Below are 14,196 nucleotides of genomic sequence, written 5' to 3'. Positions count from 1 at the left end.
AAAGAAAGAAAGAAAGAAAGAAAGAAAGACACCACTGGAATTCTCTTTGCCCTCTTTATTTGAAGATCCATACATGACCCTCAAATCAGATTTTAAACATTGTGTTAAAACATTCAATAAATCAAAGTGTGCACTACCTAGTCAAAATAAATTACTGAGGAATGTAACAAAAACTGTAGAACATGTGTGCACTGTAATTGCTGACTAATAATATCAGCTGGATGAGCTAAAACATCCAGCTCTGCCATAAGCAAAATAAACAGTACAAATAAAAGTAATAATATTTTAAACAAGACAAAGTCACTTCATTATCTGAAAGTGTCTAATAGCAGCAGATGCTGTTCTCTACTGGGGGAAAGAAGGGGGCATGGGGAATGGAACCATGGGCTGTGGTGGCTGCTGGGGCGGTTGAGGAGGACTAAATGGGTACTGTGGGTGGTTTATCCCATTCTGGGCCTGAGCCAGATTACCCGGGAAGGACTGGTTCTGGAAAGTTTGATTCCCAAAGGCAGCAACTGAGTTCGCTGTGTTGTAGCTGGTCTGTCCATTGCCACCATAGCAATTACCATAGCTACTGATGCTATTGTTACTTTTGTCATAGCTGCTGCCTCCATAGCCACCATTCTGCACCTTTGGTCCACTACCATAACCCCTGTCACAATCCCTATCTCTGTAACTACTGAAATCTCTCCTAACTCCACTAGAATACCTATCTCGACGATCGTCCTTATAGCCACTGCGACCACCACGGGACCGACCTTTAAATTGAGGGGAAAAAGGGTAATTATTATGTCATTAATCTCAGGTTTCTAAAATGTTCTATTTTAATTAGCAGCCTCACCTCCTCTGTCCTCTGCCATCTGGATCAGTTTTGGGTTGATGGCCTGGTTTGCCTCTCGGAGGACAGAGATTAGGTCGTTGGCCTGTTTCATGTTGTTGGGAGTAAAGAAGGTGTAGGCTGTGCCTGTTTTTTGACTGCGGGCTGTTCTTCCAATGCGATGAATATAGTCTTCAGATGAGTTAGGGTAGTCATAATTGATGACAAATTTGACATCTTCCACATCTGTAAAATGTTGCAGTGTGGCAAAAAGGAATGCAGCAAGATTTTGCACACCACAACAGCCAGACCAAAAAACAAAAAAAAAACAAGTTAGCAATGAGTACATTAAACAACTGAATGGAATCTGGGCTGAAAAAAAAAAGTTAATGGATAAATTTAAACAGATGACAGTTTCTGACTCCATGGGAAGACTACTGTGAGAAGAGAGAAACGATGCACACTCTATTTATAAAACAAAAACAAAAAACAAGAAAATGAACCTAAATGCGTTCCACCCTCCCATTTTACTAGGGCTGCACGATAAATCACAATTAACATGAAATCGCTTAGTTCGATTAAGAAATCGCAAAGGCTGTGCAATTATTTTTTGAGCGCAGCTTGTCAATGAAGCACGGATCTGTGATCAGTACTAAATGCTGCTCCATCTGAAAGCATTGCGAGTTTTGAGTTGCTTATAACATGCATGTTAAAAAGCAACATGCGTCAAACATCATTCCAAACATATATGAAGCATTTATGAACCTCTTGTCCAACAAGAGACAACATTTAAAGGGCCCCTATTATGCTATTTTAAAGTTTCCTAATGTTGTTGTGGAGTCTCCTACAACATGTTTACATGCATCAAAGGTTAAAAAAACACTGTTTAATTTCCTCATAATATACATTTGCACATCACATTTTCAATGACTCTCAAATGACTCGTCAAATGAATCAATCTCTCTAAATGCCTCCTTTCCGTGATATACTCCGCTCTGATTGGCCAGACAGCTCAGTCTGTTGTGATTGGCCTACCGTGTCGAAAACAAAACCTCCCATTACCATAACAACATCAGCTCTACTTGTCCTGAGGCTTCCTACACTGTAAACTAAACACAGTAACGAACAATGATGTCGGTTTTACCATATCAAAGCGAGCGCGAGTCCGATCATGAAACATTGGAAGAACTAATTATTCAACCCGAACCTCCATCGCAAGGACGGCTCGAGCAGGACGTTTTCAGTGATACAGTACTCAGTTTGAGGTACATTATATGAGATGTTGCAACTGTAATTCCTCACCATCAGCATTAACAAGTGCATGTCCATCAACAAACCGATTATTTTACTTGTACTAATTTATTTACCAAGTATTTTTCTAATATATTGTGTAACAGTATATATATTGTATATACAGTATATATATATATATATATATATTGTGTAATCAGCAACAGTTCATGTATACATTAGCAGAGCTCTAGAGTGAATGATCTGATGTAACAAACGTTGGTAAAACAAATATTTCCTCAAAGTAGTGAGAACGACAGACAATCTGCATTAATAGACACAGCTATAGGTAATCATGGCCCACAACTGATCATCAGAAGTATTTCAGTAAGACAGTAATAACGTGAGTTAGCAGGAGACCTACACAATATAAAACTCAAAACTAAGTATTCTGAAGCAGTCTTCAGTAAAATAAAGGGAACACAGCAAAAGTTTAGGATTATACTGCTGTGATATCATGGTAAAGATGAATTTTAACCACCGAATCTTCACATGCTCGTCCTTGGGCAGTGAAAAAACAAACTGGCTTTACCTTCACATTATAGAGAACAGCACCGTCTTCTCAGCATGATGCTGTCCAGTATCCACAGGAATCAGCTGCTGGTTTGAGGTTCAAGTTTTCCCTGGTGTCTGCGCATGCAATAAGTGGGCGGGCAATATTCTAATGTTTCGTCTTGACGTCACAACGAAACGGCTTATGACTCGTTTGAAAAACGATGAATTTAATTGACTCAGAGTCGACTCTTTCTTTTGAAAGACAATAACTTTATATATGGTGCACTTTCAGAATTAAAACTTTGCAGGATGTTTTCATTCACTTAGAGCTATGTTACACACTACATGAAAGGTAATTTTCAAAAAAACATTATAGGGGCCCTTTAATAACATCACTTCATAACATCAGTTGAGTGTTTGAAAACATTCTTCTTTGAGACGATGCTTCTTACACAGAATATGGCACACAACATATTTCTATACAGTGATAAAGGCTACGTCGATTAGCATTGAAGTATAAATATACTTTATCATCATGAAAATACCCGAGAAGGCTTGAACTCAGATAAACCATATATTGTCGTAGTTGTGTGTTTATTAGTCATGTTTAATCAAAGCGTTTCAATATTCTGTTTATTCAGCTACAGCAACAGTATGATCCCAATAGGGATTTCATGGAATGGCATGCGCTACCGTCCTTCTACGGGGCATATTTGAAGTTTCTGCGCGAGAGTGCCCTCTGGCTTTCAGATGGAGCATCATTTACTACTGAGCCATGCTTCAATGAGAAGCCGTACATAAAAATAAAAAAAACAAGCGCAACCTTTGCCAAATCGCGTGCGGTTTAGTTTCGATTATTTGTGCAGCCCTATTTTTTTTTTTACAATAAGTTTGTTAGTTTGTTGAACAATGTCTTACCATTAAGGAGTATGCCACAATGTGCACAGTCGCCGCCTCATGTGACGATTGAGGACTGTTGGGTTGGTTTTGGTTCTAAAGGTCCTTTCTCAGCAGCACACTCATTAGAAGCTTGCTAATAAAGGCTGCACTGCTTAGTCTTGCCCAGACCCAAAAGACCAATGCTAATTTGACGGCACCCACAAAACCGAAGTTAAAAAACAAACAAAAGCCTAGTGATATCCAACCCATCTGCACAAGCTATCAAAGACGTATCATCATATCCCTCATCACAGTCTCATCTAGGCAAGATCTTCCCAGAAGCCAGTGTTCACTTGAGAAAATGTCTCTCGTTGGCAGGTCTCGACATGACTTTTTAAAAAACGCAGGCGAGGGAGGAACATCCAGCTTAGAAAATTTAGCTGAGCATTTTGTTTAAAATAAAGCTTTATACTCCACTGTCTACAGGCGTCCCAGAGCTCCTCACATGTGCCAGTTGTCACCAATTGCGGTATGAGGAACATAAACGAGCTTTCTCCATTTCATGAACACCAGTGCTTTGTATAAAGAAAAAAAGCAACTAATCGGAAAAGCTTTTTTTTTTTTTTTTCTAACACCCTATGCTTGGACAAGCTCAGAACGAAAGAATCTACCCAAATCTCAAACAAATGTCTAGCCATTCAGTGCTTTTACAAAACGCATGCAAGGCAAAAGGGTAAAACCAGCAATAAGCCTTTTTTAATCATTATTTTTGGTAATTTGAGATGGAACATGGCTCGAGATGGAACTGGTGTATTTAAAAGGCATAAAATACATGGACAGAGAAAAGAAGTATATATAAACGAGTTATAAAAAGGCTTAGCCACACTGCCTTATTGAAGATGATACTGGCACACAGAGCTCAGCTTGGACACAGTCACCTCTCTATGCGACTGGGTGGCAGCCAGTCACCAAGTTCCAATACTCCTCCTTCCTGCTCTGCTGGCCTGGAGTTGTCATGCCTAGGCCCTGCCACAAAGACTCCACCTTTAGGTGAGAAAAACTCAGAGAATGCATAGAGAAGTTAAAGAAAGCAAAGCACTTTCTTTAAAGTGAAACTTTGTTGGCTCTTAAGAGAGGACACTAAGAAAGGTGTCATCTTGGAAGGTACTGACCTAATCCACGTGAGGCTACATCTGTTGCAATCAGGATACAGGCCTTCCCGTACTTAAACTCTAGAGAGAGAAAAAAGAGAAAGAGAGGGAGGGAAAAAAAGAGTAACATTAAGAGGTCAAAGACAGTTTTACTTGATATACAAATGAACCCTTTAATTTCTCAAATTGCTGAATGTTAACAAAATAAAGAGTGTAGCATACATTGGTGTTGTCAAAAGTACTATTACTTTGGTACCAAGCTCATACAGAATTTGTAAAAAAAAAACAATGTCTATCAGCCAGTAAAAGCTCCAGACCATAAATTTAGCTGGGGTAGATTCTGGGTCGTAGCACTAGCTTAAGCCACATAATTAATATAGAATTATGATTATCCTGAAATAAGACAAAAGTCTTACGGTTTTGGAATAACCTGAGACAGAATAACCTGAGTAAATGACAGAATTTCCATTTTTGGGCAAACTAACCCTTTAACTAATAACTAATACTGACAAGTTTGTTTGTTTCCCATGAATATTTTAAAAGGTAACTGACTACTTAAAATGGTTAAATCAAATAAAAAACTAAGAACAACAAAAAGAAAAATAATATAGCTGCAAGCAGCAATTTTCGAGGCCAAGCACAAACTCACGATAAATCATGCCAACATGGCTGGGACCATCAGACCAACTGCAACAATGAGCAATTAAAGACATCTTAACATAATTTTAGGCAAAGAGTTTGAAAAAGTAGGTTTTGAAAGAAAATCTAAATGGCGGACAGGAAGTTGAGCCAACTATGGCAAAACTGGAATCTAGATTCTCTGCATGACCCAAGGAAGTGTCATTACAATAGGCTAATATAATCAAAAGTTATTAGCATTTAGTGAAATTTCATTATAATTGTACTGTCAGGGCATGGTGCCAATGTGTTTTCTATTTAAATTGTGAAAATCAGAGCGCAAAATTCAAAATGGTGCAAAATGACGTCTTGAGCCAAGGAATCAGAAGAAAAATCCTTATCACCCCCTGGTGGACAACATTAGTATTACAGCCGACATATTAGTGGAAACGTATGGTAATTTACCATTTGAAACTTAGCATGTTACTTCAGAATGTCTGGATCTCTATATGTAAAAAGCTTTGAGAAGTTTGGACCTTGTACACTCAAGATAATCGGCATAATGGGCCAGGCCTAACAAATATATTGGAACCTATTTGCTAAACAATTTAATGCATTTGTTTTGATATCTTTGTCAGCATGGAGTAGTTTTTCTCACCTTTAGGTGAGAAAAACTCAGAGAATGCATAGAGAAGTTAAAGAAAGCAAAGCACTTTCTTTAAAGTGAAACTTTGTTGGCTCTTAAGAGAGGACACTAAGAAAGGTGTCATCTTGGAAGGTACTGACCTAATCGGATGTGTGCAAAGTTTGGTAAAAATCCAATGAACCTGAGGAGTTACACTTGAGATGTACACTTGTTAGAGCTTAAAAGCAATGATTCAGAAGAGAGCAGAATTCTGATTGTACACACATGGTTGCAGAGATAGTGAATATGTAAAGTTGCTTATTATAGTGCAACTTTGTGGCCAATATTCACAAAATTCGGTACACATGCTATACAAATATGCCCAGTTTCGTAATGATAGGCCATTCAAATAGGACGTTTTTGAGCTTTTGAAATATTACTTGAAGTCAAAAAGGTTGAGATCCACTGACTTAAGTAAAAACCTTTTATTTGCTCATGTTTTATGCATATGGTGGTGTGTTCTTTATGACAGAGAACAGCACAGTTTATGATAGGCACAATCCATTATCGGGGCCAAGCAGAAGAAGACGACAAGACATGTCAACATGTCTGAAAGTGTCAGACCAACTGCAACAATGAGCAATTAAAAGACATTTAAAGAGGATTTTAGGCAAAAATAGCTGACAAATCATATAAACAGTAATAAAAAATATGATTTAATGGATTATCACTTTCGACCAATAGGTGGCGCAGTTACAAAACTGATGTGATGTGGTCAGAGTGAAGTGACAATGACACGTACAAAGTTTGGTGTCAATATGTCAAGGCATTGCAGAGATAAAGCCTGAATAGTCCTTTTGGCATCATGCCTCAACTTTGCTGCTGTGGTATACGAAAACGGTTTTGTCAATCGACACGAACTTTTAGTCGGCACAGTCTGGAGATGATACGATTCGATTTTGGTGAAAATCGGAAAAAACGGTCTAGGAGGAGTTCGAAAAAGTAGGTTTTGAGTGAAAATCAAGATGCGGACAGGAAGTTGTAGTTCGGCAAAATAAGGTAAACTTGTCAAATCTATGTTCTCGGTGTGACCCAAGGAATCTATCAAGACCAGTGGTATTTAAATAGGCAGATTTATTCAAAAGTTATTAGCATTTTTGGAAATTGTGTTATAACTTTTGACCACAAGGTGGCGCTGGTTCGAAACTTCTCATGCCCCTTCAGGGCATCGTGCTGATGACCCATACCAAGTTTCGTAACAATCCGTTCATGCGTTCTTAAAATACAGCATTTTAGCACAAAATTCAAAATGGCCGACAGCCAAAATGGCCGATATGGTAAAATTGGATATCAGTCGACTCGGTATGTTGCCCTGAATCTAACGAGACCAATTTTATGATTTTTGGACAAACTGTTCAGAAGCTATAAGCAAAAATATCCATTTTTTATTTCTCCGGACCAGTAGGTGGCGCTGCGCCGAAAGCAGCATGTAGCCTCAGGTCATGCTTGTGATGACATGTACCAAGTTTGGTCTGAATCCGATAAAGCGTTGCGGAGATACAGCCTTACGTCTGTTTTCGCAAGCGCTACATAAAATTAGTTTGTGCGTTTATCAAAAACGGTTTGACGAATCAACTTGAATTCCATAACTTTTTGTCAGCATGGTCTGGAGATGATCTGGTTCAATTTTCGTGAAAATCGGAGCAACGGCCTAGGAGGAGTTAAAAAAAGTATGTTTTTCGGAAAATTTAAAATGCCGGAAACATTTCCATGACGGAAAATGACGTCATAGGGTGCAATCGAATCGTCTTGAGCTAGGGAATCAGAGGAAACGTTATTAGCATAAACATGAGTGCAACTTTGGACAGTTGGTGGCGCTAGAGGGATTGGTTTTAAGACACCAAATTTGCTATGGTGACAGATTAGACTGACCTCTATCAGTGTGCCAAATTTCATAACTTTCCCGCAAGCGGTTCTATGGGCTGCCATAGACTCCAAGAGCGGAAGAAGAAACGGAAGAATAATAAGAACGGGAACAGATACAATAGGTGCTTGGCCCATAAAAAGTCAAAGTCCCAAATGCCCACCATTCAGAACCCAGTCTCTTTCCTGCTGATTCTTGTCTCCATGAATCCCCATGGCAGGCCAGCTGGAAGACAGAATATTCCATCATAAGATAAAATGACTAAGGTCATCCACAAACCCTCATAACTCATGCAGTGCTGTGGTCTCTTACCCATCTCTCCTCATCCTTCTGGTCAACTCATCACATCTCCTCTTTGTCTCCACAAAAATTATTGTCTTATTCTCCTTCTCACTCATTATCTCCTCCAATAGCCGCAGAAGTCTGGAGAAATAAGTAACACAAATAATATTAATACAGTTGTTTTAGTAGTTTAAAAAAAATACACCCAGAATATATTACAACAGTAATATTGTACTGTAAAAAATAGCATTTAATAATAATAAATAAAATTAAGAGCCAAGCAAGCATATCAGGAAGCATCAGGCCAAATGCAAAAATGTGTATAAAGTAGGGCTGCACGATATTGGGAAAAAATGACATTGCGATATTTTATTTTTCTGCGATATATATTGCGATGTGAAATTAAATCTAATCAAATTTTTTCTTACAAACAAATATGGGGTAAGCACACTTACATTCTCATTTTAAATAATTTAAACATCAGGGTATTATTTAAATTAGAGTAAATGATTTGTTTGTAACTTTAGGATATGGTTTGAATTGTTAACATTAGTTAATGTATCTAATAACTAACATGAACTTACCATGAGCAATACTTTTGTTACTGTAATTATTAATCTTTGTTTATCTTAGTTTATAAAATACAGCTGTTCATTGTTTGGTAATGTTACTTCACAGTGCATTAACTATGTTAACACATACTGTACAACTTTTGATTTCAATAAGGCTATAGCCTAAATGTTGAAATTAACAATGTTGTAGAAGTGCAATTTACTAATAGTAAATGTTAACTAATGTAGTTAAATAGTTTAATAAATAGAACATTATTGTAAAGTGTTACAGATTTTTTATACACCAATTCAGACGTCTCGTAAGTTCAGTGTTGGACAGGTCAGTTGTTTAAACCATTCATTAAATTTAATCGGTTCAAAGGAATCATTAGTTCGCGAATCGGACGTGTAGTCTACGGCACGCGTTGTGTAATTATCTCGGCAGTTTAGGATATCAACAAGATTTATCAACACAGAAAACATTTCATCACTGGATATATATTTTTTTTTTTAAATTTTTTGACACCATCATTGATTTTGATTAATATGCACGAGGGAGAGAGAGAGCAAGACAGCGCTCGTGTTGTTTGAAGACTGTGAAGGTGAGCGCGCGCGCAGCTGGGGCTCTCTCGCTCTCTCTCCTCATTCTTATATGCGCCCTGTTAAACTGACAGGACTTAAAAACACATGCAAATGTAAACTTTCACTCTATGATGGTTAAGATGTGCAATTAATCCGCGAAAAACATGCGTCAAGGGCCAGGGCCAGCCCTAGTATAAAGGTGTATACTTTGAAAGGCTCGTGCGCTCAACAGTGGAGTGGAAAATTATATCGATATTATACCACTAATATCGATACTTTTTTTAAAATCATGTTTTAAAATGACGTTAACATTTCATCAGATCCCTCTGTGTGTCAAACGACCTCCTCAGTTCCTGTAGATCGCTGACTCGCTATCTACAAATCTAACAGTTGCCCGTCATATACATTCAAATGGCCAATGTCTCAGAAGTAAGCGGGAGCGAGCATGGCGGAAAATATAAGAGCGCCTCCAGCTTGCAGAGCCGACGTGTGGGTGCACTTTGGTTTTAAAATAAGTCAGGGATTAATGAATTAGATAAAACAAATGCCGCTTGTAAGCAGAGATGTATAGTAACGAAGTAGAATTACTTCACTACTGTACTTAAGTACTAAAATGCTGTATCTGTACTTTACTAGAGTATTATTTTTTTCTCCTACTTCCACTTTTACTTCAGTACATATTTTCGATGAGTTTAATACTTTTACTCCGATACATTTTTTATGTGCTGCATCGTTACTCGTTACAAAATTTTTTTTTACGAATCATTCCAAACCCACATAATCACTGCCAGAGCGGTAGATGGCTCTGTCACCAGGTTTGATGAAGCTGGCCCAGCGATCAAGAAGACCGCGCGCGCTCCCGTTCTGCCTTTCGCTCTGCTGCCTGCCTTCATTGAGAACATTTGAGCTTTAATTTGTTTCGAGATGGAAGAACCAGAAACACCACCTTCAACTTCGAGTGATCGTGGCGGTGAGGGTGAGGAAGGAGAACAGAGTCCATGTTTTGATTTGTCGGAGTGAAAGACAATTCATGAATATAGAATGAAGTGCGTAACTGTTATACAGAAATCAGAAAATTGCTGATGTTATCGGATTTTCAGGTGAGAGTTGTCCTAGACGCGGCGCTGAGCTGTGCGTCCGGTGTGCGGCCGCCTTTAGCCATCATGAGGACGCCGACGAACTGAATCGTTTTTTTTTAAATAGTTTAAAGTTACTATTAGATGTAATGTTATTACCTTGACAAACTATACATCATTAAAATGATATAAGACTCACGTTTCAGTATTTGAGCACTATTTTATTCCGAGAAACTTATAGGGACAGTTATGTCTTAATTTGTGTCATGAGTTATGTAATAGAAAAAATAGTCGATACCTTTAATATGAATTATAAGCGTCAGCCGCTCCCATTCAGAAAAAAAAATAAATAAAAATTATTTGTATCGTCAAGCGTATGACAGCGCTTGACAAAACAACGTCCCTCAGGGCTTTTACCTAAAAAAATGTGCAGATTTTGACAAATATTGATAGATTTCATAGGTTTACGTCAGATTTCTATAGAGAGGAAAAATATTTATTGAAATTATAACCAAAATGGACTGATGTAATCATTATGAGCGAAGATCATGAAGAAGAGCCATTCCAGGAACTCCCTGACATAAACAAAGCTTCCAGAGATCACTGTTACATGCTGATAAATACCCAATAAGCTGTGGAGAAAAAAGGCACAAGCAGGGAAGAGGAGATGGATGCTTTAAAGGGGGAAGAGACATATTTTATCTGTTTTTTGTTTACAAAGAGTTAAGCTCAGTGTTTTAAGGTGTTATTGTACATTCCTGTCCTTGTACTGCTGCTTCAGCCAAATTAATTGTGAGTGTCCTTAACATTTGAAATAATATAAACAATATGATGTTCAAACTTTTGACTGTTTTCTTTAATAACTTCATAACACAATATTTGTACTTTTACTTTCAGTACTTGAGTAGTACATTTTTAAATAAACTACTTGCAATACTTAAGTACAAAAAATTTTGAATACTTTAGTACTAGCCTACTTAAGTGTTGTGCTTAAAGAACACTTCAACTTCTACTCAAGTCACTTTTTTAATAGAGCACTTGTACTTTTACTCAAGTCTGGGTCTCTAGTACTTTATACATCTCTGCTTGTAAGCTTAGCCAGGCTACACTAAAATATTCAGGAAACAACCAACTTGCGTTATCACTTAAGACACCATACAGATGAAATGGCGGCACTGCAACCTCAGCTGAAATCTGTTGATTCAATGCAAACAACACTGGATAGTAACACCAACAAGCTTCCGTCTACCTCAGCTTGTGCAAAGATAACAATGGTGCATTTCATTTGTAAGGATTTGCGGCCGTATAGTGTGGTTGAAAACCCCGGCTTAAAGGGATAGTTCACTTTGAAATAAAATTTGGGTATGCTTTAGCTTACCTCAAGGGCATCCAAGATGTAGGTGTCTTTTTTTTTCACAGTAGTTTCAATTTAGATATTTTTAGGTCAGACCGTTCTTCTCTGTCAGTCATATAATGCAGGTCTATGGTCACTATCTCAAAGAGCATGCACAGTGAAGTCAAAATTAAACAATTCCCCATCGTAAGTACACATTGATGGCCTAAGACACGAAACGAGCGGTTTGTGTGAGAAAACGAACAGTATTTATATCGTTTTTACCTCTTGTACACATCCGAGATCACGTCCGGCGCTTTCCGGCGCTTGCGCAGACTGAGCCAGAACGCGCGCACACGTCACACACCAGGAAGCGCGCGCGCCCTCAGATCACTTGGACGTGGTTGTGTAGAGGTAAAAACAATATAAATACTGTTCGTTTTCTCACACAAACCGCTCGTTTCGTGTCTTAGGCCATCAATGTGTACTTACGATGGGGAATTGTTTAATTTTGACTTCACTGTGCATGCTCTTTGAGATAGTGACCATAGACCTGCATTATATGACTGACAGACAAGAACGGTCTGACCTAAAAATATCAAAATTGAAACTACTGCGGAAAAAAAGACACCTACATCTTGGATGCCCTTGAGGTAAGCTAAAACATACCAAAATTTAAGGCATATGGTGAACACTATGGATGTGCGCTATGTGATCGTGACTCGCAGATGAGTTATCAAAATATCAATTATAATAATTCATTATTATTATTATATAATTATGTATAATTGTCATTTTTCTTGTTGAGAATTTATCGCAATGATTTTAAAATTCAGCTGAGGTATTTGACATAACAGAATTTTTAAATGCTGTGTCTTAAGAGCCATAGGCTATATACTGACTTCCAAGATGGCAGCTAAGATGCAAGATGGCAGCTAGTCTAAGGTCTGCTCAGTGTCTCTCTCTGGACTGATTTCATTTAAACGGATTTCATAGTATTTTACTCCTTTTAAGTTGTAGTTTTTAAGTTGTACAAGTCATTTATATGGAAATTTTATCTTGAACTTTTAAGAAGATTGTGGACTACTATGAGTTTAAAAATGACACTATACCTCTGCTCTGAGCTAACTTTGCTAACCTGAGCCTGATCCAACTGATCCTATTAGCCCCGGCTAAACAGAGCTAGGCAAACGGGCTTGAGCCTGCTACATTCTCCTGGAGCTTGGGCTAACCAGCCTGAGCCTGCTACATCTCCCTGGAGCTTGGGCTAACCAGCCTGAGCCTGCTATATCCTCTTGGAGCTTGGGCTAACCAGCCTGAGCTTGCTACATCCCTTTGGAGCTTGGGCTAACCAGCCTGAGCCTGCTACATCTTTTTGGAGCTTGGGCTAACCAGCCTGAGCTTGGTACATCCTCATTGGAGCCTGGGCAAACTAGCCTGAGCCTGCTACATTCTCTTGGAGCTTGGGCTAATCAGCCTGAGCCTGCTATATACTTCTGGAGCTAGGCAAGCGGATCTGGCCTGCTTCATTCTCCTGGAGCTTGGGCAAACCAGCCTGAGTCTCATCCATCATCCTGGAGGCTAGGCTAACGGGCCTGGCCTGCTACATTCTCCTGGAGCTTGGGTTAACAAGCCTAAGCCTGCAACATAATTTTGGAAGCTGGGCCATACTCTACAAGATAAACTGGTACTGTTATTTGTCAACTTTACTATTAGTAAATTAATGACGATGGCATTTTTCTTAATTTTCTTATCCCTGTTGGTCACTTGGAACTTGAAACCAGACACTGATCCTAGGGTGAGTTGTTTTAATAATATGGTGGGCATACAGGAAACCTACTATAGTGGCACAAAAACCAGTATTGACATGCACCAGGAACCATTACACTTTTGTTGGAACCTGGACTTCTGGATGGATCTGTATTGGGATTTGCCTAAACTGCAAAACATTTTTGCTTTGTATAATTTGTCTTTCTCAATTAATGACAAGCATTGCCTGGTTTCAGCATATGATAGGCCGGCTTCAAAATATACTGTGAAATGCAGATTGATTATTACACTACTCCAGGGGTCTCCAACACATCGCTCGCGAGCTACCAGTAGCTCGTGGCCTGATTGGAGGTAGCTCGCCAAGGGCCGTTCACATATCGCGTCTTTTGCGCGCTCAAGTTCGTTATTTCAAATAATTGAAGCTCATTTTTTCCAGGCGCAGCGAGTTAACATGAAGGATGGGGGTGCACCCAAACACTACGGGTGTTTTTTTCTTCTCCGTAAATAAATCTTGTGGCAGAGCTACAGCAAGTGTTTCTCGGTGGTGGAAATCCATTAGCTATTAAAACTTATTTGTCGTTGTGGAGAGCGCAGTGCATGGTTGCATAGCAAACGACAGACGCCACGGGAAAATCAGACCGAATTTGACTATTAATAATAAAAGATAAGCTAATGTGCATTGTAAATGTCAGTAATTTATATTTTTTGACTCATTCTTTTTATAAAAATTATTTAAAGGCTGAAATATGCGAGGTTTATCTTTTTATAAAACCTTTTTTGTCAAAACTTTATTTGAACTTGTA

At 38.5% G+C, this 14,196-nt stretch overlaps 2 protein-coding genes across 3 annotated transcripts in view; one reads left to right on the top strand and one right to left on the bottom strand.

Annotated features, from left to right (window-relative positions):
• The window catches only part of LOC309474407 (uncharacterized protein), a 328,024-nt gene that overhangs the window by 292,232 nt on the left and 21,596 nt on the right, over positions 1-14,196 (top strand). The gene's annotated exons all lie outside the window — the stretch shown is intronic.
• LOC309474348 (putative ATP-dependent RNA helicase DDX5) overlaps positions 41-14,196 on the bottom strand; it is a 52,222-nt gene continuing 38,066 nt past the window's right edge. The window contains exons 9-13 of the mRNA XM_082136851.1: positions 8,112-8,222; positions 7,963-8,024; positions 4,654-4,713; positions 842-1,063; positions 41-758 (exon numbers count right to left, since the gene is read on the bottom strand). Coding sequence (XP_081992977.1) covers positions 346-758; positions 842-1,063; positions 4,654-4,713; positions 7,963-8,024; positions 8,112-8,222 — 868 coding nt within the window. The 3' untranslated portion in view covers positions 41-345. The remainder of the gene's footprint in view (positions 759-841; positions 1,064-4,653; positions 4,714-7,962; positions 8,025-8,111; positions 8,223-14,196) is intronic.

The sequence above is a fragment of the Leuciscus leuciscus genome (assembly GCF_965113295.1).
Source record: "Leuciscus leuciscus genome assembly, chromosome: 14".
NCBI lineage: Eukaryota > Metazoa > Chordata > Actinopteri > Cypriniformes > Leuciscidae > Leuciscus > Leuciscus leuciscus.
The sequence above is the reverse complement of the archived record's forward strand: the minus strand, read 5'-3'. Positions and strand labels throughout refer to the sequence as shown.